Here is a 27,697-nt window from a genome sequence, read left to right as displayed (position 1 = left end):
CCCCATAGCAATTGTCCCATCATATCATATAACAATTACTATTGGAGACCTGGCAGGTCTGTCAGGCTAACGTAGAGCTGCAATAACAACAGAAAGAAGTTGTCAACATTAAAAAAAATGCAGCTTTGCCTTGTTTATTTACACTAATATATTAAGAACAGTTTAGATAAAGATGGCAAGCTAAATTATTTTCTCAAAGTTTTCCTCGTGGATGAAAAAATACATATTCCAGCAGATTATACTGATTTTTACTGTGCTTGGCTTCTGAAATTGATGCTCTGCCAATCTGTTTCTGATGTGGTCCCTGACAATGGTACTGAGAAATGCATGAATCCTATTTAAAGTACACGAAAAACAACGATTGGGCACTTCCACAGAACCCAAGCTGTAATGATCTTTATTCAACTTGATGTACAGCAAGCAACTGTATCCACAGAGAGAGGAAAGCTGCCCTAGGATTTATGATGCTAAGAAAATGGAAAGGTCAGACCAGGCTGTCTGCTCATTTTACTAATCAGCGGTCCCAAACAGCGGTTAGTCTTGAGGAAGCAAAAATGACTCATGGCATTCAGTGTCCTCGCTTTCTTGCAGCTTTCACCCTGACAGAAAATGTGTTAAGCAGATATCTTCATTCATTCCATGTATGTGTTTCTTGTTCCCTTGTTCACAGTGAAAACAGTATTGTTCAACATGTGATGAAATAAAATGAAATAAGATAGAAAGGATTCAACAAAAACAGCAGCTTCCGCTACAGACCGGTTTCCTAACGAATGTTTTGCACTCATTCTTTTTGCATCTCTTACACTTTAAGACACAAAAACAACTCCGAAACTTCAGCTCATTATTTGCCTCTATTTTTTGACCCCTGTGTGTGGCTGTGTTACTGATGTCACTTGAAAAGCTGTGTACGTGTAAAAAGGAATTTTGGATATCTGAACATTGAACCCATGCCTTTCTGAAACCGCTTTCGTCATCGCCTCCACTCTTCTGTGAAGATGAAATGTTGGTTTAGGGATTTGTTCCCACTTTGACTCTCGTTAGTGATGTCCTACACTAATGTGTGGTAATAGTACCTGGCTCACGTTGAATGATCCACTCTGTCCCAGAGGTGTTCATGGAGTTGGGCTGCTTCCATAGTAACTGCACTATTTCCAATGCTTCAAATTGGTTCACTAATTCAGATAGGTGTGGCCTTACGCCCATTGTTGGTTGTTTAGGCCATCTCAGAAATATCAACCAGTCCGAGAAGTGTTAACAGGATTAAGAACAGGGGCACAACAACAATGAGATTGTCTGCTGATTTTCTCCAGCTTGAAGGTACTTGGAAAGCTGTTTCCTTACTATGAAGATGTTTTTGTTTTGAAGCTAGAAATGCTTCTTTTCCCATTAAAACAAAAATAAGAACCAAAGCTGTCTAAAAGGCTGTTTCCCGTGAGTGGAAATAAGAAGCCCCACCAATAACTGTCAGTAAAAAGTGTCCCAGAGCTGAAATGCACAAATACAGTGTGTGTCCACATAGTTCTTATCGTGTAGAGTGGACGCATCCATTAAGAGCATGTCACATAATAAAGGGGGAATCAAAGAATGCACTGCAGCTGTCTACAGTTGCAGTTATATAACTGAAAAGTGACCATACCACCCCACACCATAAATGGGTATACACACACACACACACACACACACACACACACAGGCAATGTGTCACTGATGGTTGCTTTAACAAGCCGTGATAAATGATGTCTTCTCTGACCCCACAGAGAGGTGCGAGAACCAGAAGCTAAAAGCAGGGAAGTGAAAACCAACACGCCTTTTATGACCGCTGCTGGAGCATTGTTACCTTAAAGTTCATGTGTTATATAACGGCTTTGAAAGACTTTGACAGCTGTCCTCAGAGCAATGAGGACACAGAGGTCCGCTTCTGTTTTTTAAACTCACTAATAAAATCATTTGCACTAAGCAGCAGCATTTCTACTGTATTAACTAGCAGGGCTAGCTTAAACTAGCTATCTAATTGGGTTTGCAGTGCTATCTATTAGGATTGCTCTGTGAGATCCACCCTATCTGGCTCCCAGTGCATCCAACCAATGTGAAACACGCAACTATGGAGCTGTGAGTTCGACATCGCAGTTTGTTGAGTTGGCCTGTTTACCAAATTTTACAATGATGTAATTTTTTAAGAAAGGAAGGCAGCAGTCTGCTATTCTTTTTCTTCATTCTTATAGGTTTCCTTTTTACATTTTAGATCTTTCCGAGTCTATCCGATCGTCGTTGATCGCTTCCCAACAGCTTTGCTTCTTTTCTAAAACTACTATGAGTTCTGTGAATCTGCCTGCTAGTTCCTATGGTAGAAAATGGTCTTTATACAGATCACACCATGAAAGCGGCCTAAAGTTTGTCATCCAGAGGTTGTCTTCTGTTGCCATATGTGTGTGTAACGTGACGGGAGGAAATAATTGGCTTTAGAGGACCCACCTGTAAGGAAGAGCTCCTATTTTCAGCAGATGAACCTATTCTGCTCCTCATCATTTGATATGCTTACCTGACTTTATGTGTGAAGAGGTGTTTTCCTTCCTTATAGCTGTAATATTTCAGTGTTTTAATAATAGATTCCTAATTAGCCTGCTTGAACTGGCAGTGGGGGCGTCTGTTGGTGCTGAAAACAAGGTAACATAGTATGTTTGTTTTTGATTGGCACCGTTGGGAGTTTCTGTGTTAATGAGACACACGCATCTGCACGTTCCTACTTTGTTTGCAAGTGAGTGAAGGGAATAAGACTACTCAACATCTGCTGTAGAAAACTTCTGCAGCTGCTTCGCAACAAAACGTTTCCCTCGGAAGCCAGATTTTGATTTGGCTGCAGGAGGCATCCGCTGGATATAACCAGGTCTAGAATTTGGTGCTAATCTATGTTTTGATGTTTTTCCCTAATCAGTGTATTTGAACCCACCTCAGACATGCTCAGACAGGATAAACCCTAACTGATGTGATATGGAAAATAATTTGGGTTTGCTTGTGAGTACGACCTATGGAGTTTCATTAGATCGAGTTATAGCTGCGGCTGTCAGGGGAGATAGCGCTGTTGTCCTTGGAGACAGCTTATAAACGCAGGTCCTGGTCTCACTGAATGATAGTAATGTGGTCCCTGCCATCTGTCTCAGGGTCAGTGTTGTTCACAGGAGATGGAAACATGCAAGAGCCAAGCAGTCATGACCCATACACATCACCCTTTTACACAGATACTGTAGCATCCAGTCGAACTGAGAAGGCCAGAACTGATGGTTGTTGAATGACCTTTATTATTCCTTGCCGTGTATCAGACAACGAACCAACGTAAGAGCTAGACAAACAAATGAAACAATTACCATATTATTCATGTACAGCATCTTAACCGCTCATTACGCTGGTCTAACCGTTATCTATTAAAACTATATAATACATATTATGCATTTCAACTTGCTCAAATTAAATCTTATACATTACAAACCTTGTTCCCCTGTCGACTGTAGCTAGAACCATTCGTTTTTGTACAATTTAACCATATTCTTCTCTCCCTTTTCTCCGTTAGCATTAGTTTTCCGTTTTCTTCCGTCTTTTTTGTACATCCAATTTTTACCGTTACATCATTCACTTCCGGTCACACAGGAAGTTACCAGAATAAAAGCACAAATGTTATATTACGTGAATATGCGCTAGCTTTACATATCCGCCGTTACACTCCCACCAAATTATTTGCTGTTACAAACAAAATAAAACACAAATAATTTCTAAACAGGTAACTTAACAATGATAATACCTTTGTATATGCAACAACAAATTTTCATTGCATTTTAACTGCTTAATGCATCTTACTTTTCACAACTTTCTAACAGTAGAATCAACTTATGAACTGGGCGTTCCACTGTAGACATCCTTTGCAAACGTTCACCCTTTTTTACTAAGGTTTCTGTCTGCAAAGGTTACTTTGACCTTTCTCACAAGTCCATCTTCGTCTGTTATGGTGTCCACAACCCTACCAAGTCTCCATTGGGATCGTGGCAGTATTTCTTTCTTGTCCATCACTATGTCACCTACTTGCATATTCCTTTTAGCAGCATGCCATCTCTGCCGAACCCTGATGTTGTGAAGATACTCTCTCTTCCATCTGCTCCAAAATTGCTCCGTTAGGTATTGTACCTGACGCCATTGCTTCCGAGCATACAGATCCTCTTTAACAAACTGTCCTGGAGGAGGCAAAGCTGTTGTGGTTTTCATAGTTAAGAGATGATTTGGAGTTATTGGTTTCAAACAGTTTGGATCATTGAGATTGTCTGTCGTCAACGGGCGGCTGTTTACTATTGCAGCTGCTTCATAGAGAAAGGTTCTGAGCGATGAATCGGTGAGTCGTCTCTTTGCGAGAGCGAGTGTGGCGTTGAGGACGTTTCTCACAGTCCGAATTTGTCGTTCCCATACTCCACCTGCGTGGCTAGCATGGGGTGTGTTAAACACGAATTCACATTGTTTCTCAGATAGAAAGATTGTCAGTTTTTCAGTGTCTATTTCATTCAGTGCTGCACACAGTTCATTTTTGGCACCTACAAAGTTAGTACCTCGATCACATTTTATTTGTCTGACAGAGCCTCTCAGAGCTATAAAGCACCTTAGTCCATTAATGAAAGCGTCCGTAGTCAGGTCTTCTAACATTTCTACGTGTACTGCTCGTAAATAGAAACAAATGAAAAGGAGAGCGTACCTTTTGTTTTCTTTTCTTGCTTGCTTGGTTAGGAACGGGCCGAAAACATCCATACCACAATATGTGAAAGGCGGAGAGTGTTCGACTCTTTCTGTGGGGAGATCTTTCATTTTTTGTCCTTCCACAGCTCTCCTTAGTCTCCGACATGTCACACACTGACGGATGTAGTCTGATACTGTTTGACTTAGCTTGGGAATCCAATAACCGCTGGACCGTATTTCGTTCATTGTGAAGCTCTTTCCTTGATGATTTATTCTTTCATGACAGTGAGCGATTATGAGTTTAGTAATATGATGGTCTCTTGGAATGACAGTTAGATGTTTGAATGTGTTAGGAAGCGATGAGTGTTGTAGCCTTCCTCCCACCTTGAGCACATTGTCTTCGTCCAAGAAAGGATCCAACTTGTAAATTTTGTTGCTCTCATGTAGTGCCTTTCCTTTGCTTAATGTCTTTATCTCATCTGAAAATGTTAGTCCTTGTAGGTTTTTGATAATCACCATTTCAGCGTTTTGTCTTTCAGTTACAGTGCTGAGTGACTTTGATTTGTCTCTGAGTAGGAACTGCTTGAGACGTGCTATGGCACTGACAGCATGTGACCAGGATGAGAACCTTGTGAGACGGTCACAGAGACTCCTGTGTTCTGTAGTTTGGCTGTTGAGTGTTTGCACTTTTCTCACCTCTGGATCTCCCACCAAAAGTTCAATAGACTCTTTAGTTGGAAGGTTTAACTTCTTTTCCCATAAGAACTGAGGGCCTGTGAGCCAGTTTGATGATAGCAGTTCCGCTACTGATGTGCTCCTTGATGTTATGTCAGCGGGGTTTTCACTCGTCGGTACATAGAACCATTGCTGTGGTGTAGTATTGTTTTGTGTCTCGCCTTCAGGTCCATTATCATCAATCTCTTTGGCATCACCCCTTTGTATAATGTCATTCATGTATGTGACATAGTCTCTTTTGTATTTTTCATCACGCATTGGTTTACATTTGAGCTGATTGAGTCTGCTCTCGGCGAGTTGTCTGTTATCTGGCATTTGTAGCCTTTCTTTAAATGGCAATGGCATTTCATAATGTCCCTTTTCTGCTTGTGTTATGCCTTGTTCAAGTTTCTCAAGAAACCTAAGGTCGTCTTGAGACACCGTCTTTTCGTTTATTTCGTTTTCTTTAAAGTCCCTTTCTAGTGCACGTATTGCATCTGCGGGAGTACATGGAGGCATTTCTTTAACAGTTATTCTGTGACAGAGACTCCTTGTTGTCTCTGATGCACTGCATGGCACTGAGTTGCCAACTATGCTCCATCCTAAATCAGTTTGGATGGCATATGGCTCATTGTCTTTACCTAAGAGTACTTGTCTAGGCACCAGAGCTTGGGGACAAGTATAACCTATCAGGAGACTCACCTCACAACTGAGGAGCGGTGGGATCTCATCTGCAATGGACGACAAATGACTCCACAGTTTTGCCGTGTCACATGTTGGTATGTGTTCTCTATTTGCAGGTATGTAGTCCTTTGTGTAAGCAGTTGGGAGCCTTAGCACAGTTGCTGAATTGTAACCTCTCACTAGAAGATCACACACCTTTCCGCTGCTTACTACTGCATTTTTACCCATCATTGTGGTAAGTCTGAGTTTTACAGGGCACACATTTGCTTGCAGTTTCTGTGTTACATCCTGATCTATAAAAACAGTGTCACTCTGCGTGTCTAGTAGCGCATAGACTAGTTTTTCCCTTTGTGGATTAGCAGCCGTTGAGACCCATACTGGGACTATCATGGAGGTGCTGACTGTGTGTTCTGCTCTAGCGACATTTAACGCCATGGCTGTTGCACTTTCAGGTGAGTTCCCTTGTGTTGCGTTGTCTATACTCACTTGAGCTTGCTTTTCTCTTTGCAGACTGATGCTGTAGTTCTCATCGTGAAGACAGGTCGGGTGTCTCTTAGAGCAGGTTTCACAAGTGAGACGCCGTTTGCAGTCCTTGGCACTATGACCTTGCTTTAAACAACCATAACAATGTTTATTATCCTTTACATGTTTCTTTTTCATTTCCAGGGTCATTTGCAGAAACTTTGGGCACTTTATAAGTGGATGCGACTCTTGGCACAGTGTGCATGAAGAACTGTTGTATATTTTAGTCTTTGCATCTCGTTCAGTTGTGTTAATGTTGAATACACTTGCCTTGTTTCTTTTGACTTCTCTTGTGTTTCTTTTGTCATCATTTATTTCCGTGGAGCGAAGCGCATGTATGGAAGTGACTGGGTTGCATGCTACTTCTGCTTCAAGTGAGAGAAAGGAGGCAAATTCACTGAAGCTGGGGAATTCACCACCGCCCATGAGTATCTTTGTTACATGCCTGTTCCATCTTGTGTTTATCCAGTCTGGCAATTTATGCAACAGTTTCTGATTTTCTTCACAGTCATTGAGTATTTGCAGTCCTTTCACGTGAGGCATAGCAAGTGTGCATGCATTCACAAAATCAGCAAAGTTCCTTAGCCCATCAGCATCTCTCGACTGTATTTTAGGCCAACTAGATAACTTCTCTCTAAATGCCCTTTGTAGCACGAAAGGCTGGCCATACCTTTGGTTTAACTTTGCCCAAGCATCGTTATACGCTTCTTCATCATTTCTGAAGAAAGTCCCTTCAAGGCACTTGCAGATAGTACAATTTATCTGCTGCTGACATGCCAGTTTGTTCAATAAGTGACATGAAAGTGGATTTCCATTCAATAAATTTTATTGGCTCACCACTAAACATCGTTGGTTCTGGCGTGGGGAGTCTATTTATTCTTATGCTGTCTTGTACCGCCTGTGCAAGCTGGCTGACACTAGGAGGGGTTGTTGGCGCCGGTATGGAGTATGATGGTACAGTGTGTTTGGGTGTGTGCTCTGGGTTCACCTTTTCCATCTTAACTGAATATGCATCATCAAGTTGCGACAACTCTCTGTTGTAGGCGTCCAACCTGGCGCGAGCGGCTTCCACCTCCCTTTCGGCTTTCAGGCGTTCCAACTCTGATGTTTGAACTGCCATTTGTTTCTTATGCTCCTCTTCTAGAGCCTTTATCTTTTCCTTCTGTCTTTGTTCCTCTTGTACAATCTTGTACTCTGCCTCCTTTGCTGCTAGTTCTGCTGCTGCCTCTGCTCGTTTTGAAGCAAGATGTGAGGCTGAAGACAGTTGGCTACGTTTCGATGCTGCAGTTGAACCATAGATGGATTGGGCATAATCATGCTCTAATAGTCTGCGTAGACGTTTTCTTTCATATTCTCCATCAAAATCTCCATCTACACCGCTTATTCTTTCCAGGATGACTTTCACGATGTCATGAGTAACTGCTTCACATGCATCGGTTTTTCTTCGTATGTCTGATGAAGGTGCAATGTGACTTCTCATTTCAGTGTACAACTTTAGCAGTTCATCTTTTCTTTGCTCTACATCATCTGCAAGATCTGCCATTTCTTTCTCTGAAATGTCCAACTTTAATCTTTCTCTTGTTTCTCGCACTCGTATTTTCCATTGTTCATAAAGAGTTAATAGTCTTTTTTCTTTTTTACTTATCTCTTCTTTCTGATAAGTTAGCATTTTTTCGGTTGGCACCTTGGCTCTTTCTGAACGCCTTGGAATCGCAGAGTTACTTTGAGCTTTATCTTGTGGCTCATTTAATATTTGTTCTTTGTTTGCAAACTGTTCATTAATGTCTTCTTCTGAATCCTCCATTTTAACTTTATTTTCCTTATGCCTTTCACCGTTTTGTTCTCTGACCTGCTTCTGCCATCTGCTGGACGTTGTGGGAATTGCCGTTAAACCTTGAGCCCTCGTGGTGTAGCAAAATGTCGGCGGTCAAGCTCTTACTGTAGCATCCAGTCGAACTGAGAAGGCCAGAACTGATGGTTGTTGAATGACCTTTATTATTCCTTGCCGTGTATCAGACAACGAACCAACGTAAGAGCTAGACAAACAAATGAAACAATTACCATATTATTCATGTACAGCATCTTAACCGCTCATTACGCTGGTCTAACCGTTATCTATTAAACTATATAATACATATTATGCATTTCAACTTGCTCAAATTAAATCTTATACATTACAAACCTTGTTCCCCTGTCGACTGTAGCTAGAACCATTCGTTTTTGTACAATTTAACCATATTCTTCTCTTCCTTTTCTCCGTTAGCATTAGTTTTCCGTTTTCTTCCGTCTTTTTTGTACATCCAATTTTTACCGTTACATCATTCACTTCCGGTCACACAGGAAGTTACCAGAATAAAAGCACAAATGTTATATTACGTGAATATGCGCTAGCTTTACATATCCGCCGTTACAGATACTATCAAATCTAATACCGTCAGAGCTTTAGCTTATGTAAACTCTTTGTCAAAGGATCAACACAGCATCAAGAGTTTTGGTGGTGAGAGGTTCTGGTGCTTTTAATCATTTGATAGATGTGTTCTCTTTAATTGTATAAGTGGAAACTGTCTTTCAGATGACCTTTTCCAGATATTGAGGTAGTTGGACTGATCTATATACCAATAGTTGCCATACCAACGCTGGTATATGTATCGGATCAATCCTAGCGCAATAGGATCGATAATTTGTTTCTATCCTCTAAGTTCAGTATGTATCCCACTGAACTGTGTTAAATAAGTAACTGTTTTGGAAATGAAAACACAGTGCTCTCCCCTCCATAATGTGCCTCTATAGGTTGAAAGTAGGGATGCACCGATACCGATACTGGTATCGGGTATCGGGGCCGATACTGTAAAATGTGTGTACTCATACTCGTAAAAGTTAACCGATACCATGAACCAATACTAACTTATTTCATTAATCAGAGGGTGGCTTGTCATTTTTGTTGTCATTTTTTTAGATTGGCCACTAGGGGGACATCCCTAGATTGGCCACTAGGGGTTAGACGAGTCAGACTGGCAGCTCCAGATAAAAAAGAGAAACTGGAGGCTGCTGTAGCTAGGCTAAACAAAATGTCAGCAGTGTGGACCGGAACAGCCAACTTTAACTCAGGCTTTGGAAAAGCGATGAAAAATGTCAAGAGAAAATCCACGGGCAGTTAAAATAACAGAGGCTCTGACTCATTTTATCGCTCTGGATGACCAGCCAATGCCAGTCGTGGAAAACATAGGATTCTTCTCAGCATTGTCGAGCTGCGATATAAAATTCCCAGCCGCCCACACATCAGGGAGATAATGGTGCCAAAACTTTCTAAAGAGGTAAAGATAAGCAGTGTGTGCGCGATGTCAGTCCTTGGTTTAACGGCACAGTCGACTGATGATCCACGTGCAGATGGGGAGTTTGTTCGTCAATGCCAAATACTTTCGTTATTTTGTTTGTTTACAATATGGACACTCTGCAACAATTTAAAAGTTTATTTTATTCTCAAACCTAATTTGTATTTATTTTATTCCAAACAGAAGTGTTTATTTATTATTCCGAAAGCTCGAGACAGTGCCAATAGTTCAGTGATATTTTGTTAAATTACAATGTGGAGACTCTGCAATAATTTAACAGAAGTGCTTATTTTTCACTTGAAATTTTTTTGTGGTCATTTTTATTAAGATATTATTTATTATCGGCAGAGAATAAAATAAAACCTGTCTTCCAATTCATTGCATTTGTGTGTGTGTGTGGTAGAAGTATCGGTTTTTGTACTCTGTATCGGCAAGTACTCAGATCCAAGTATCGGTATCGTATCGGTTTGAAAAAATTGGTATCGTTGCATCCCTAGTTGAAAGTATCGATATCAACAATACTGGCTCCTAAACATGGAACATTTTACCTTGCATTTCCTTTTTAATAGGATTTCCATTGCACAAAGCTAAATAGATTGAAAATTCCATATAGAGGAGTAGTCCAGTAGCTACGCGTAAACAGGCCACAGTCGACCGGGTGAACGTTAACTGTGCACTTTCATCTTACAAGCACTCAGTAAAACAGTGCTGAAACCATATAGAAGACTAATTTAGACCACGCTGAAGAATAATACTGTGAGTCATTCTAAAGATTTAAATTTCATATTTGAAACTTTTAGAGATAGAAAGAAGGCAATAGTCTGTTTCATAGTTAGACACTGTTTACACAACCAGACCACCTTCGTCATCTACTACTGTAATTACAGTATGTGGCTGTGAGGTGAGTCACATCAGATTACGTTTCAGCTGATAGATGAAAACATTGTATTGTTGCCAGTGCACTGATTAATCAGAGGAGAAAATAAAGCAAGCATTCTGTCTTTTTACAAGTTGGGAAGAGTTCAGGTCGTCCATTCAATCATAGCTGTTTGTGAGAAAACAGCACATTCAGCTTGGTTTGGCAGACACCAACTGGACTGTTATCTTTGGGGGGGGGGGTTAAGCTCTATCTGAATAAATGGGTATAGAGCAGGTAGTTCGATATATGGCAGATAGACTCTGCTACGCTCTATATTTCAAAGATAATTAAAGCTAAAACTGATAGGAGACACAAAGGAAAATACAGGCAGTCTTCTCAGGAGTTTAGTCATGTTGGAAATGAATTTAGTGAGCCAGAGATTTCTTACCATCCATAAAAGGTGCAAAAAAAAGAGAGGCGCCTCCTTCGTCTGGCCCTCTTATCCTTGACATGTGTGACTTTCAAAACTAACACAGAGTCCAATGTTGTCATCCCACTTGCATAATATCCACTCGCAGGCTGAAAGCCCAAGGACACTGGACCACAGTTATCATGAAAGGTCATTTAGTGTAGAGGAGCCCAATGCACCCACTCTGCTGCATACATAATTCACAGGAATGAGCTCAGGGTTAAATATATTCTCTTTGTTTGCAGGCTAGCTGTTGTATAACTCATTCAAGACTTTTTTTTTTAAATGCATGAAAATTATTATTATTCTTTACTGTTGTTATAGTCACCAGAATCAAATGAGCAAATGGGTAAACATTGGAGCCATACAGCCTTACTCACAGCGTGAAAGGCTTTTAAAGCTCTCAGTTTCCTCCTCATGGTGTTCCCACTGACAAAGATTATATGACTGAACCCTGCCTTTGGATCATGTTTGATGACTCATATTTGAGGGAAACATAAAATAATTATTAAATAACCATTAAATAACCACAGTAAGCATACCTGAAACAGTTCTAATGTTCTAGAAGTTGGAAACAATGTACTCAAAGTGGCACGCCTAAGAAGTGAATAAATGCAATTATGCCTTGAAGAAACAGTCGTTAAAATCAGAAGCCCGATAAATTGTATCAAGGCTGTGACGCTCAGTAGGAAACAACACAAATGCTAATTTAATGTGTCCGTGTGTTTCATATTGATTAGTCACAAATTATTCAGTGATTCTCGTCGCTAACGAAGACTCGTCTCTTGGCTGTGTACCTGTGAGCAGTCACCCGGAGTGAGCGTGCGAACGTAGAATGATACCAAGGGTTCCTCGCAGCTTCGACTTGAGGTGTGAGTGAGAGGAAAGCCGAACATAACACGAGCGACAGCGGGGAAATGTCTCGAGAAGACAAGAGCGTTCGACCCCCGAGGTTTTTATGTCCACATTCTATTGGGTGTCTAATTTAAATGTCAGAAGATTTGAGTTTTTCTCCCGGTTAGCCGAGGGACACACACACACACACACAACACTTTCTGCTATTTGTGCGTGATGAACAAAGCTGTGTTGTCACTGAGCGTCTTCATTCCAGACTGTCAAACAGCTGCATTGCACAGTGACATTGCACCATTTGTCCTCACTATTTGTGTGTGTGCGTCGTTCTCACTCCTGCGACTCTCGCTTGAAAGGTGCCATTAGTCATGAGTGTGTTTGGGTGACTGGCTTTCACGGACCTTGTATTCACAGACAGGAAAATGGCTACATAATACACTTGGAAAGGATTAGTGCATCAGTGGCAGAGCTGTTGTGGCATTTTCTTGTTTGGATACTGCAATTCAGAGCAATTACTTGTCTTTAAACATGACAAAGTAATTTAAGGTTCCCATAGGCTGCGAATGTTGTTGCACTTCCTCTGGTCACCAGTAGAGGCCACTAACAGTAGGATAAATACTACAAATGTTGAGGGTTTTTGCAGTTGTTAGCTTCAGCTATTGTTTTCAGTTTGTGAACTATTAATCTGCTTTGCCATCATGATGTAAGCCCTTTCTAAAAATAAATCTGACAAGATGAATGTCTGATCTCATGATGAATTTTGATGCAGCCTAAAACTATTTATGTAATGCTCCCCTCTGCATCCACCTACCCCCCAGCTTTCCTCTGCGCAGGACTCGGCCTTTCTGATTAAAAGCCTATTCTCCGCTGCTCCCTTGTCACAGGCTTTACTCAATACATCACAGAGAGAGAGACAGAGAGAGACGGGGATAAAGCTCTTTGCATTCCTATTTGCCAACACAGGATTTATTTTAGTGTTTACACTGGATGTTCTCTTAACAAATGCTGCCCACGATGTCATTAAAAAAAACTGTTAATCAACAAGAGGCAGTAATTCACGTATCACATTTTAAATGTGTGCTACTAGCGCAGGTCACATAAAAAGTGAAAACAACGCAAAATTACAACTATAGTGTAAATGTAGGGCTGCACGATTTTGCATAAAATGAGAATCACGATTTTTTTGGCTTAGAATTGAGATCACGATTCTCTCACGATTTTCTTTTCCAGTATAAATATTTATTGCACTTATTAACTGCACATCAACTTCGTAACAGTTGAGACTGAACATAAAAACAATAAATAAACATAAAAACAACAAATGTCTCACGTTTTGTTGTTGCCGCAAAATGTACTGCTTGAAATTCTGTCTCCACCGTTGCTCGACACTGCGTGTATAGAGCAGGTAGTGCAACAATAGAAAAATAGTTGCGGGACGGCACTGTGTAGCGTTTGTCTAGGGTGTTGATCATTTTCCTAAATCCCTCGTTTTGCACAGTGTTGATGGGAGCCATATCTTTGGTCAGGTGATAAGTGATAGCCTCCGTAATTTCTTTGAGTTCAACGGGTATAGGGAAGCGCTGTATAAGGTTCCCGTTATTGATGTTTTGGTGGTTGACCGGAACGGATTTTCTCCTGTCACTTTCTCGTCATCCCTGACGTGCTCTCCGTTGCAGTGTTGCCAACTCCTCAGTAAGGAAAATCGCTACCCGGTTGTTCAGTGATGACGCGACGAATCCTACTTCCGGGTCTAAAGTAGTCTGCGTTTAATATGGCTTTTGTGTTGTTAACATGTTTAATGTTATGTATTTTCTTCTATTTGATCTCAAAAAGCTCCTAAAACAGTCAGTGATCCCTGTTGACCTCCCTCGGCTTTTATTACCGCTAATCATTTATTTAAGCTCAGCTTTTAAAACCTTAGGACGTAACTACAGCCCAGCCCATGCAGCAGTATATGAATGACTAACCTCGTATTGTGGATGGATTATCTCAGTTGTTCTCCTGGGCCCTATTTCAGGAAGCCGGTTTAGAAAACTCAGAGTGAAAAACGATACTCAGGGTTGAGTAACCCCGAACTGTCCAACTCGGAATATTCGGTTTCAGAAAGGCTGATAACAATTCGTTCAGTCAACGCGGAGTTGCTTTAACCCCAAGTGAAGCGCGCGGACGAGGATACATAAAGCCCTGATAAGCGGAGCACAGATTAAGCGAGTCACCATGGAGACGGAGGGAAAGAAGGCGCGGTCAATGTATTTCACAGCGCTTGAGGCCGAAATTCTGATGGCAGCATATGCCGATAACATGCAAATTTTGCGGAAAAAAGTAACACAGCCACAGCTGCAAAAGAAAGGGAGCCGACAGAGTCAATGCGTGAGTGTTAATTTAAACATTGATCTAGGGATTTCCACCCATTTAACACGTTATTTTATCATATGTTATTTTATTTGTTATTTTATACATTTTATTTTGTGATGTGATGTGAGCGCAGGTGCAACCCAACAGGCCCCAAACGTGCCTGGCAGCAAGTAAAAATGAAATATAAAAATATAGTCCAAACAGGTGAGGTGTAATTGTATTATGAGCCATAGTGCTTGGTCTGTTTGTCCCATGTAAATCAATTGCAGTTAGAGGCTACATTAATTTTCTTTCTGTAAGCACTTATTGAAATTATCTGAGCACATTACAAGTACATATTTGCTTACTCTGTATGCTCAAATGTGGCCCGTTATAGCCAACAGAAAAAAAGCGGAGGCCCGAAAAACAGGTGGGGGTCCTCCACCACCACCACTCACAGAGGCTGAGCAGTTGGCCCTCAGCCAAAACAGTGGGCGCCCTGTGGCCGAAGGCATCTCTGCGGGGACATCCTCTGAGTCAATAACCCCGCAAGACACAAGTGCCTACATAGGGGGTAAATTCAAAATAATACATGATGTGCATACATCCTTTCTTCACAGTCACCTTTGCAGTGCTACTCATTCATTTGATAAACTCTTTACCATAATGAATTATTTTGTAGTGAAGTTATTTTCCTACTGATTTTGCCTTCCCTCAGTCTTGGTTGTCTTTGAGAGCATAATGACAATGAAGTGTAAGGTGATTGGTATGTTTGTTAATTGCCATTTGGTCCCTTGTAAGTTATAAGTGACCTGTATAAACCTCATATTCTATCAGTTGATGGTGGTGGTGTACTGCATCTGGTGCAGCCTCCTGTTGAGCCAGACCAACATGCAGTTGTGAGTAATACTCCACAGATTATATGAGTTTACAGTAGAACAGCAATGTTGTTTATTTCTTTACTACAGGAAAATAATGAAGAAACATTGACAGCTGTTACAGAGGAGGAAGCAACAGAGACACTTTATGAGGTTTACATCTTGTAATACTTTGTGTACAGGAAATACAGGCGACCAATAAAGCCAGTTGAACAAAAAATCTGTTTATTCTTCTTTCAACATGTTGAGGTGATGGGTCAAAAGAAATGATTGTGACATATGGTGTCTCTGACTGCGCTTCCATCTTGTATGTCCGTGGGAGGGTCAGGATGTTCATGGTTTGGATCACTACTGATGTTTGGTTCAGAAGGACAGTGTTCTCCTCTAATTGTGGCAATGTTGTGAAGAATCACACATGCCACAATAATGTCACATGCCCTTTCTGGGGTGACCCTGAGTCTTTGCAGGCACTGGAACCGGGCCTTAAGCATTCCGATAGTCATTTCAATTCTGGCTCTTGTCCTGCAATTAGCCAGATTATATCGCTGCTGTGGGCCCGGTTCAGGGTCAGGGTAAGGGGTAAGCAAATAGGGTAAACATGGATACCCCCTATCACCAAGCAAGTAGCCAGTGAACTCTCCTAAGACAGAAGGATACACTTCAGTTCAAATGTCCCTGAAGCAATTGGTCTTTATATATTTTAAAGTATTCTCAACTCACCATGTCCAAATTTTGTGCTCAGTGTACATTCACGGAATATTTGTGAGTCATGAACAGAGCCTGGCCACTTGGCTTCCACATTTGTGATAATGTTGGCAGCATCACATATGATCTTCACAGTGCAGAGAACACAAATTAGCATCCATTACTATAATGAAATAATCTGTTAGTTTGAAATGCTACAGGGAACTATGTACCTGTACATTAATGCTGTGGAAAGACTTCCTGTTCACATAGTCTCCTTCATTTACTGAAGGAGCAATGATTGGAATGTGAGTGCCATCTGTACAGCCAATCACGCCTGGGAACCCTGAAAATAAATGTAAAATTTAAGTAGTAGTCCAAGTATCACCACATCATAAATTAAGTTTTGGTCATCCTGATACCTGCAATTTTGTGGCATCCCTCTTTGATAAATCTTGTGGGTCTATGACCGGGGAACACCACAAACCAGTACAGGAGACGTTTCAGTGCAACTGTAACATTCCTGACTGCCCGACAGACGGTAGCCTTGGAAACGTGCTCAGCGTCACCAATATTATACAGAAAGCTCCCGTTTGCAAAAAACCGAAGTGCAATACAAATAATATGTAATGAACTGAGAGCATGTCCGCGATGTCACATGCGTAATATATGGCCTGAGGATGTTATCCAAATAACTTATAGATTGTGCTGAGAAACGGTAACGTTCGCACAGAAACTCATCAGGAAATGATAAAATGTCCAAACGCGATCTGATCACTCTCTCCCGGCGGAGAGCTCTGCGGAGAATTTGGGCTTCACGATCTACTGGCTCTTCAAGGACGGGGCACGCCATGTCCGACACTTCCTACTGTCAGGTTTCCGACAAAGGGGCGGAGACAGTCAGGGTTAGTTGTAGTAAACCTGCTAGGGGGCAGGTTAGCTTCACGGAGTGTGTCGTCATAGTGACTCACTCAGGCTTCAGCTGAACTCGCTTTGTGAAACCGAAAACCCAGAGTTTTCGTTAACTCAGGGTATACTTACTCAGTTTTTCCACTAAACCGGCTTCCTGAAATAGGGCCCTGGCTGAAGTTTGGTCCTTTTACAGCATCCTGCCATGCGATTACATTTGTTTCTGACCACCGAGAAAACTCACGTTAACTTTTATCGAGTGGAAAAAAAGTTAGCTTGTTTATATTATGCTAACATAGCTATGTCGCTAGCGGTCACGTAGCACATCATTATATACCAGCTAGCCCAACTTCAGTAACCCTACAAACGTCACTGCTGTTTAGTTTTCTGTCTTCATTTATGCTGGAAGTGATAAGAAAGCTGTACGTTTTAATTTGTTTCCAAAACCCCGCAGTCAGGACGTGCTATATTGTATTTAGATAGAAGCTAGCGAGCTAACTCCCTGCTAACTTCTAACTCCGTTAAATGTCATAAATTCCGTTTTCATGGATGCCTGGATGTTAAACTCAATTGTTACACCTGGTAGAGCAGAACGCTGATCATTTTATTAAAGATGAAAGACTTTAGACAGTTTTTCAACTCTCAGTAATGCCACAGTGATCGTTTGATATGTGGACCTGCAGCGGAGTTTAGACCCAGACACGGCTAGTGACGTCAGACTGAACAACCGGATTGGTTGTCCTAAAAGTCGCTAGAAGTCGCTAAATGAAGTCATCGCCTAATTTGCATAATTGGTCATGCTAATCTAATTGTAACCTATGTTGTTGGAGAGAGAAATAACATCGTGGAAGAGACATAAAGTGAGTAAAAAACGTCCTAAATGCATTTAGAGTTTATTTAGAACTACAAATTAAATTTCTTTTAGCAATTATTGGTTTTTTAATGTCACAATTCCAACCCTGCTCCTTTACCCGGGCTTGGACCGGCAAAAGTGACCCGAAATAGGCGCTCTGGTGGAGTTACTTTGTGTGTGTGTGTTTATAAGTAGTTTTAAACCTTGTGATCCACAAAACAGCATAAGAGTAAAAGAGTAAAAGAAGAACTGACTGCGTTACAGCACCCGCTGCTTGTTGAGAGTAAAAGCCATACGCGCTTTCACGTCTTTTTTTTAGCGACTTTTTGTTTTTAGAAAAAAAGTCGCTAAAGGGTCTGAAAACTCGCTAAATATAGCGACAAAGTCGCTAAGTTGGCAACACTGCTCCGTTGTTTTTTCCCTGCTAATTTTAGCATCACACGGCACAGCTTCTGTATCACGTGATATAAGGCTCCGCCCTTGTCATTTGTCGAGCAGGAAGAGTGAGCGCTTGTTTTCATGCAGAGTACGTCCCGGATCAAAATGCGGTACAATCGTCGTCGTCTTTTTTTTTTTTTTTTAATCGTTGTCATTTGGAAATGAGATCGCACATAAGTATGAATCGAGATCGCGATTTTCTAACGATTAATCGTGCAGCCCTATGTAAATGTATTGGTTTAGCAGTCACTTGCCACAGGGTTAGTTTTTGTGCACTTTTTCATGTGATGTAAAACATGTGGGACTCATGAACAGCAGGAGTCCCTCCATTGTACGACGGGTCCGGTGGCCTAAGTTGACCCTGCTTGCTGGGTCTAAGCACTCTTTTAAAATAAAAGCTATACCCATGAAGTTTGCATTGTAATATCTTAGTTTTAAGCTTACTTAGAAGTTTAAGAAGTTTATACAAAAACAGCCTAAGATTTAACTTAATACTGTTTTAGCATTTCAGCCCAGCTTGGTCAATCTTTGCCATCTGTGCTTGATGTTACAGTCCATAAGGTCCATATGAAGTATTAACTGGAATTAACTGGGAATTTCTGGCATTTTTATACATAGTTCCACATGCTCAGAGGCTCATAAGAAACTTAAAAAACAAAACATTTTAAAGGATTGTTTTTCATAATTGAAGGAAAATCCTTTGCAGTCTAAATTGCCTGAAGTCTAAAACTCAGAGACATCAAGAAATGCTGTGCTTCCCCTCTTGAGATGCTCTGTCAGGCCCTACCTGCATGTGTCTGCTGCTTGTTTGTGGGTCTCTTTGTCTTCAGGTTGGTCTTGAGAAACTGAAAATACTTCTCTTCCCATTATTCTGGTGCATTCTGCACCTAACAAAACACCGCTCTGCTGCAGTTGTGACTCTCAATTAGCATAATATCAGATTGATTACGCAACATCAATTGAGTGCAACGTTAGGTTGGTCAGTGTTGCTAATCTTGGAAATAAGTCTGTACCTGTATTACTCAGTATATCTGACATAAAGTCTGCGTATGAGCATGTTCAGGTAGCACACAGTGGTTGTCTGATCATTTCTCTGGTTTAGTGATGACTCAACTATGGACCCAGTTTTCAAAAAGGCAGCTGACTTAGTGAAACAGCAGCAAAAGCCTGGTTTATCTTGAACATGTGCATCAGTCCTTCTTTCATTTTAAACTCACTGTTTGCAACCTGTACACGATGAACAAAGCATGGAGTGCAGAGGACAGCACCAAGAAAGTGTCATGCAGTTAGTCATGCTGTTGCATGCTGGAATTTAGTGCTAGCATGCAGCTTAAAATAAATTACAAACAGAATCAAAACTGCTCTTAGGGTGCAGATGCCTTTTATTATATTAGAAGGTGGCAAAGGTACACAGATTCAACTTCTTTACTTTTTCTTTTCTAAAAAGTACACGCTCTGAAAAGTACTCTAAGTATAAAAGTAAAAACTTGCTGGAGAACTTTTCTACCAGCTAATTTTGTGCAAAATGAACTGAACCTCATTATTAAAATAATAATAAACATCATGTACAGATCGAAAAAATGTCCAGTCTATCAAATGCCACTGAGCAGTCCTTGCATTTATATAGAACTTCTCTTCTTCCCCTCCTGTCTTTCTAATCTTTCTCCATCTCAGTGAAGTTAGCTACGACCACCGATTATGGACATCTGCACCAAATACTTAATTTCCCACCTCTAATTATATTTACCATGACATATATAGCATAGATTTTACAACGATGCGACAATACCGTCTGCCTCTAAAATGTGACACTGTTAAAGTACCTATGCTTCAACCATAAATCCAGCCATCTGTTCCTTTGATTAGTGCACGCTTGCATCACTTTTTGATTGTTTGTAATGTTCGCCTATTATGCACTAAGAGAGGCTGAAACATCCTGCAGCTTTCACATATAATCATAGGTAGATGGATAAAATACAGTGAAAATGTGGGGAGGAAAGCGATGGCGTGAGTCAGTTTGTTCCAAGAGGAACTTTTGTTTTGGTATGAAGCCCTCTTTATCCACTATTTCGTGCACTTGGCATCTTATTTGTTACCAGTTATCAACTGTTTCATCAAACTAAGACATAAACAAACCACACTTGGAACTAAAAGAAATTCTTTCTGCTGTTTCGTGGGGTAAGATTAGTCCGATATTATCCCTTTTTTCCATTATCTGCCCAAGTATGTGCTTCTTTCTTTACAGCTCACTCTCTTGAGGTATTCCAATGTAGGTGTGCAGATTAAGTATTCTGCTGCTGTAGTCTGTCAGGGAGGCATTACAGATCTCAGCCATTCTTCACCCTCTGTTCAGAAACATCATCATGCACTGCCCAACTCAAATCGGTCTAGGTTACAGATGGGCTGGGTGGACTTTCATTACCCAAAATATTTCCGGTGAAAAGCATTTCTTGCAAAGATGGAAACCAGCACTGGCCCCAGCGTATTCATTCTGCTCTCTGGCAGGACTTTCGCAGTGACAGACAGCCCTGTGGTTGAGTCAGCCATAAAAACTGCTGAGCCATGTGGCTCTTAACAACTCAGTGACAGCCCGTATACAGACAGTTGAGGTGATTTGTAAGAAAGTGTGATTTTAATGTCTATATAAAACTTCACTGAGTGCCTCGAACTGATGGGAAAAGGGTTGATATATAACAATATTACAACAGTAAAATTCACATTTGAATTCAAGGTAGTCAAATAAAGCTTAGTGATCAGTTTTCACAAAAAAGCATGGCCGGATGCAACTCCCGATGGGCCTGGGCCCCTACAACAACCCTTTGTTTAGCCACTAGGCTTCAGCTTTGCAAAGTCCAGTCACTGAATTTGAATGCTCAATTTATTTTGGTGTTGGTACCTTTTAAAGAATTTTAATGAAATTGCATAAAATGCCATCCATGTAGTCCGTGTTGTAGTTTTGAGGGTAAATTTGAGTGTTTCTTTAGCCTTTAAGCATTAATTAGCAGGTCTGTACTTCTGTGCTGTGCACCTGTATGCTTTGTGGATGCAGCTTGCTAACCAGATGTGCTAGCCATAGCTAACAGTGCCTCCCTCTGGGTTCCAAAAATAAATTTTGTGGTGACCAGGCCACTAACACCGAGGCTTTAAAATAAGAAATCCACAATTTAGTGGATTACAATGATGTTACAATGGCTCCTTCATCGTTTTATATACATTATATACGTATCCTGACCATACGTCTATGGTCAGGATAGATTATAATCTAATAGAATCTAATAGAATCTGCAACTTGAGTGGTTTGGAGAGGCACACAACTAATACATGCTACTTTTAAAGATATAAGATGTTAAGTATTAAGTTAATTTGTTCTTGTTGTGGTAAATTTGTATTTTTTTCTACCTTTATACCAAATTAAACTAGCAGTTTTCCCATCAGTATTTTTGCTGGCTCCACCTTTATACTTGTATTTAACAAACATACAGCAGGTTTATTAGATCATTAGACTTTCACAGAGGCCTAACACAATTTTTAAGTTGTTAAATATGAAACATATTTTTGCAAAAATGATTTAGGGGGTCTTGCCAAAACGTTATGTTTAGTTTCTATGATAATAGTGAATGTGGAGCTGAAACGTTTCTTTCTTCAGTACATTTTGTGACTAGTGTGTCATACCGTTGTTTTTTTTGAAAAGCTGTTGGTTTTAAGTCCCGGGACCATAACATGCTATGTGTGTTGTTTCTTGTTACAGTTATAATGTAACAGGACAGCGCGCTCAAGGCCAGCCTTCTGTTTGGCACCAATAATTATAAATAGTGTCACAATAGGAGCGCCGATCTAGGATCACCAATCAGGTCACATTAATGTGATTTCTTTTTTTTTTTTTTCTTTTTTTTACATCAGACGCCGTAACTAGTAAATGTTCCCTATTTGTTAGACAAGAATTTACTCTACACAGTACTTCTATCGGTAGAAAAATGATAATTCACAGTTATATAGTTTTAGTTCATCTTCTGTGTTTTTAAGAGTTTTTAAAGTTAGTTTTATTTTATTTTATTTACATTATATCATACATAATATCGCCAAAACATTCTGAGAATCTGGAGAAAGCTCGGAGGACGTGGCTAAAGGTCAATACTGGCTGCCCGTGTTTTTCAGTCCCTCTGGCAGCACTGCGTTAAAAACAGGAGTGTTTCTGTCATGGAAATCAGTGCATGGGCTCAGGAACGCTTCCACAAATCATTGTCTGTGAGCACAGTTCGTCGTGCCATCCACAAACACATGTTAAAGCTCTATCACACAAAGAAGAAGCCATATATGAACACCACCCAGTAATGCTGCCTTCATTTAAAACAGACTGAGGCAAAGGTAAAAACTGTTCTGTGGTTGGATTAAGTAAAATTGGGTCCTCCGGACTAAAGATGAGAGGGACCATCTTGTTTCTTTATTTGAAAGGCCTTCATCTTTGATGGTGTGGGGGTACATTAGTACCTGTGATGCTGGCAACTTGCACATCTGGAAAGAGAGCATCACCACTGAAAGGCATATATATGTACAGGTTTTAGAGCTGCATGTGCTTCAATCCAGACAACATCCAGAAAGGCCTTGGATATTTCACATTTCATTAAGACAATGCTACTGCACCACGTACTTCATCCATTACAACAGCATGGCTTTAATAGATGAGTCCAGGTGCTGAATTGACCTGCCTGCAGTCTAAACTTTGACCAACTGAAAACATTTTGGAGCATCTTTAAACAGAAGTATGTCCAGAAGAGGTGTTTCTTCAGAACATTATCTCAGAGTAATGACATACTTGCATATAAAATGTCATCACCTTGTCCTGTTAGAAATTCTTAGCATGTTTCTAGTGTATGAATTATTATTATTATTATTATTTTTTGAGGTTATAATGACCATGACTGCCAAATTCTAATGCGTTCACATCTGAGCACTAGTAAATTTGAAGACATCCCCTCAGAGCGTTTGAGAGATATTGCATTCATAAGAATGGGAAAGTGTATTTCCTGCTGCCATTGCTATCTCCTTCATTCACTGAAGCATAAAAACAGATAGCTTGGTTCGGACAATTGTCATGCATAAAAATATTTTCTGGGTTCTGGTAATTCAGCCCCCTTTATTCATTCTTATACAGACACACATTTACTAGAAAATCTATCTTGTGAGATTTTTCCAGTGGGGAAAAAAATCCTGCTTGCTTTTTTTCCAATCTGTGCTACAGTTTTCTGTACAGTGAAGTAAGGCTGCGTGTTGGGAGATAGGGGGCAGTAAAGGTAAGGGTGCCACACCAGTCTCTCCAGCATGATAACTGTGTGAGAAATGATACTGGGATTTGAGGAGAGAGCGGAGCGCCAGAGTGTCAGAGTAAAAAAAAAAAAAACCCCATAGATTTGGGTCAGCTGTGGCCCGGAGGAGGGGAGCTGTCACACAAGAACAGAGCTGTTAGTTGGCTCCATCTATCTAGGAGGCAGCATGCATGCTGCCATCAGGCATGCACAATACTGAGGAGATTACTGTGTGCATCGCCTCCGGGGCGTCTCCATTACTTTTTGCATTTCATTTGCAGTGCACAGATGCATTTTAAGTTACATTGCTAGTGTCATTTCACTTGTCCCCAGTGGGGTTTTTTTGTTGTTGTTGTCCTTAGGGACTAGAAAAGCGCTATACAAATGCAGGCCATTTACCATCATATAATAAAACGGGGTGCTAATTTGTTAAAGGGACAGGCGTATACACACACACACACACACACACACACACATTGATGGCATACAATCTTATGCCCAGTCAGAGCAAACAAGCACAGAGACAGAGTGACTCATCACCAGATGGCTGAGTGTGAGTGTGGCACATCTCCACCACCAGGAGGCCTTATGCTTTTACCACCTGGAACAGAACCAAGTGACGTGCCCCTGGAGTCTGGCCACGAGGGATATGCAGCGAGGACCAGGCAAAACAGGGCACATAACAACCCCCATGCCCCACAGTACCTCTAGCCAGCTTCCTCTTCCTCCTCTTCTTCTGCATTACTAGCCTTCTGTCTCTGTTTGTCTTGCTAGCCTTGACAGCTTCCCCATCCTTTTCCCCTTTGTCCTGTCAATCTCAATCTTTTCCTCTGTCATTGTAGCCCCTCCACCCACCACCCAACCCTTCCACCCACCCCCCACACACAAACATACACGTGCACCTCCTTCCTCAGGTCTTAACTCTGCCTACAGTAACAGGCTCAAATCAGCTTGGCCAGCTCAGGCCTCTTCTTCCTCATTCTGTCTGTGCATCCATGCTTGTCGAGGTTATATTACGTAAATAAATTAGCACAGTGCCCCGCTCTGCTAATGAGGACAAGGTCACATGACAGGCAGACGCTTAAGTTAAGCAGTTTGAGGGATCGATTCCATTATCTCTTCAGCACAAGAGTCAATGGAACCCATTGTAGAACGTGCTGGGTATGTACCAACTATTCTCACTAAATTCTCCTTTTTTATCCAAAGGCAATTTCTCTCTCTAATAGTGTCTAAAACAACAACGACGTAGGTTTGCTCTAAACCGAGGTTTGTTTTGAAGGTAGAAAAAGAAATAATGAGAGAAAGCCACAATGGTAATCATTTATTTTGCTCTGCAAATGGATGCAACGTTGAGAAGGAAAAGTGGAGAAGCCACTTTGTTGTATTTAGACCTTTAATCAAGTAAGTCAAAGAAAGAAGAATGGCGGGGCTTTTTTCTTGTATACAAGTACAAGGGTGAAAACTTAATTTTGCAAGAGTTACGGGTCTTTAAACTAGACCTTTTGCATGATTTGGGAATCATTTTCAGTCGGTTTTGCCAGCTTGTCTGTAAAGAAGCGGGGTTTGTGTATTTGTTTGAATAGAAAGCTGCGATTTCATATCTATATTGCAGACTGGAGGTATTTTTTTCCGAAATGGTCACAGTGTCTTTATAGGCCCTCCTGATTTTTTGACAACAGATGGTAGAGTCGTCATTAGGCTGTAGTGACAGGCTTTCTGAAGCCGTGTGTCACTTTACACTCCAGTTTTTCACAGAGGCATCATCCATTTGCAAGTTCATTTCTCTGCTATTGTACGATCGCACAAAATCAGGGCCGTCTGGCTGAATAATTGTAAAGCTTCTGTGCAGCCTCGCCAGCAGATGAGAGCAATATAATGGACATATTGGAGTAAAGGCCTTTTTAATATCATAGTGGTTATAAAATTGAGAAACAGATGATTGTTGCAGGGGTTTTTTTCCCCTCACAGTAGTTATAAAGGAAGAATCAGGTCCATACTTTCCACTGCAGTGAATTCTTTATTCAAAATTTTTTGATTAGACAGACTTTTTTTAAGCAAAAGGGAATGTAATAAATGCATCTTAAAACTACCCCAGAGACTGATTTAAAAACCTATGCAGAATTAAACTGAACAACAACTCGGGCCTGAATGTGTCAGAACATCACGTCCCAGGATGCTTTGCACAGAGTGAGTCTGGAACATCTATTCTTTCATAAAGGAAGCAAAGTCATACGGAAAGGAGTGCGTAAACCACATACACAGCACATATATGAAATCAGACGTGAAACGAATCCTTAGAGAAACAGTAAAAAAAATTACTGTCAAAAACATGAAGCAACAATTTTGACAGTATTTTTTTGAGTGTAACTGTAACTGTAGCAAGTCCTTTATATGCATTGTATGTCTAATCAGGTTCACATTTTCTAATGATTTAAGCATAAAAGTGGCTCCTTTTGAATTTTTTATCCCAGTGAAATATAATGTTCCCTTTATATTCCTCTCTTTGTATTACTTTCTATTCATACACTATCAATCATACTTTCAAACATTTTTATTCAGGAATCGCTTACCTCGAACATTTTTGATGTGCACAGCTGGCACCTCTTTTGATGTCTTTGAAAAGACACTTTTTACAAAAATGTAACTTTTAATTAATCACACTGAGATTCATTGAGACAGATTTAAGAGACAGGTACCTTCACATGTGGCATTTGGGATAGTTAAAACAAGCCTGTGCCTAATTTTGGCATTAGTCTTTTGCATGCTGCCAGAGCAGTTCAGACTTACCAAGGTGTGAACTCTATAAGACCTGTTGCTCCCCTGTGGTATATGGCATCACACCTTGCATGTTGGAGCCACTGTGACTCAAACCTTCCTGTAAATCCCCTAAACCCTGCCCTACTGTTTCTGAGATGCTCTGAATGAATCATTGTTGCCTTTGCCAAAGTCACAGTCGAAGACTTGTTCACAAGCAGACTGATATATGCCAGACTCTGACATGTGACAAGACAATCCGTATTTATCTGTAACCATATTTATCTGTAGCCATGTTTACATGAACACGAGCAACTAGATTAAAAGACGATTGGAATAAAAATGGTTCGAGCAAACACGTCAATCGAAAGATTCTAAATTTTTTCTTGCAGTCGGATCATACCGAGTGTGCATGTAAACACTTCTACTGATGTTCAGGGTGAAATGATCCATCAACCCCCTTTACAGCAGTTAGTTGTAGATGTGGCAAGAGTGAAACAAAGCTGGTCTGTATCCAACACAAACTTTTACTTGAAGTCATAAATATGAGAGAGGGGAGAGACTGTAATCTGTGGCGTGTTGCACAGTGACGATAAAAGGAGAAATCCAGCAGCATTTGTTTAGATTAGAAATCAACTTCTAGTATTTCCGGGAAGTTAGACGATTCTGCGCCTGTCAGAATGATTTCTGTTCAAATGCTCAATGCATGTAAATGTACGTCATGATCGCATCACTTGTGGACTTGGGTCCATGTAAACAGTGACGTTCTAATCCGAATTTTAATCAGATTGGAGAAATCTTGTGAGCGGTCCTAAAGGGTCACTGGTGTATAAATACCTGCCTTTCGACATGGCTAAAGACACGTGGTTCAGCCTAGATGTTTGAAGTGCACTGAACCACACATACTGTGGAGAAACCGTAAGGAAGCCAGTGGTCAAGTTTCCCAGAAATGCATTGTGTAAATCCAAACCTAACTCAGGACAAATTCTCCATCTACCTTCAATCCAGTAAGTTAATATCTGCACATACACACAGATACCTTGGTTAACACAGATCTTGGCAGAGCAAGTGAAATGATCACTCCAGGCCACACTTCTAATCTTCACCACTGAAACTTTAATCCACTTTGGTCAGAAAAAGTGGATTTGTAAGCCGGGACCTGGTGGCCCACATAGGCTGTCTATACACAGCTCTGAGAGGAAAATGGCACGTGGCCATCAGTGTCGTGGAAATTCTGCAGCAATCTGCTAATGCTAATCAAAACTGTAGACCTTTTCTTTTTCATGCACTCACTTTCTTTGGACTGGAAATAATGAAATACAATGTACAAGTATAAATGATGCTTTTTAGCAGAGAGCAACATAAAATCGTATACTCTGGCAGGCTTTAAAGGTATCGGATT

General features: G+C 40.7%; 1 protein-coding gene and 1 long non-coding RNA gene across 9 annotated transcripts in view; both read left to right on the top strand.

The window, feature by feature from the left end:
* oxr1a (oxidation resistance 1a) overlaps positions 1-27,697 on the top strand; it is a 186,068-nt gene that overhangs the window by 44,401 nt on the left and 113,970 nt on the right. For 6 of the 8 annotated variants that reach the window (XM_086310503.1, XM_086310500.1, XM_086310502.1 and 3 more), the window contains exon 1: positions 24,629-24,702. The exons of the other annotated variants lie outside the window; for them this stretch is intronic. In XM_086310503.1, coding sequence (XP_086166629.1) covers positions 24,677-24,702 — 26 coding nt within the window. In that variant the 5' untranslated portion in view covers positions 24,629-24,676. Of the gene's footprint in view, positions 1-24,628; positions 24,703-27,697 lie in introns of those variants that run through there. 8 annotated transcript variants of the gene reach the window in all.
* Positions 6,122-6,932, top strand: LOC147318526 (uncharacterized). The gene is made up of 3 exons (XR_015131384.1): positions 6,122-6,343; positions 6,619-6,679; positions 6,775-6,932. It is a non-coding gene; the product is annotated as an uncharacterized LOC147318526 (long non-coding RNA).

Source organism: Aulonocara sp. 'chitande type north' Nkhata Bay, linkage group LG11 (genome assembly GCF_057382095.1).
Source record: "Aulonocara sp. 'chitande type north' Nkhata Bay isolate Kocher_YH1m ecotype deep benthic linkage group LG11, A_spYH_male_GT1.1, whole genome shotgun sequence".
NCBI classification, from domain to species: domain Eukaryota; kingdom Metazoa; phylum Chordata; class Actinopteri; order Cichliformes; family Cichlidae; genus Aulonocara; species Aulonocara sp. 'chitande type north' Nkhata Bay.
This window is presented reverse-complemented; position numbering and strand designations above follow the sequence as displayed.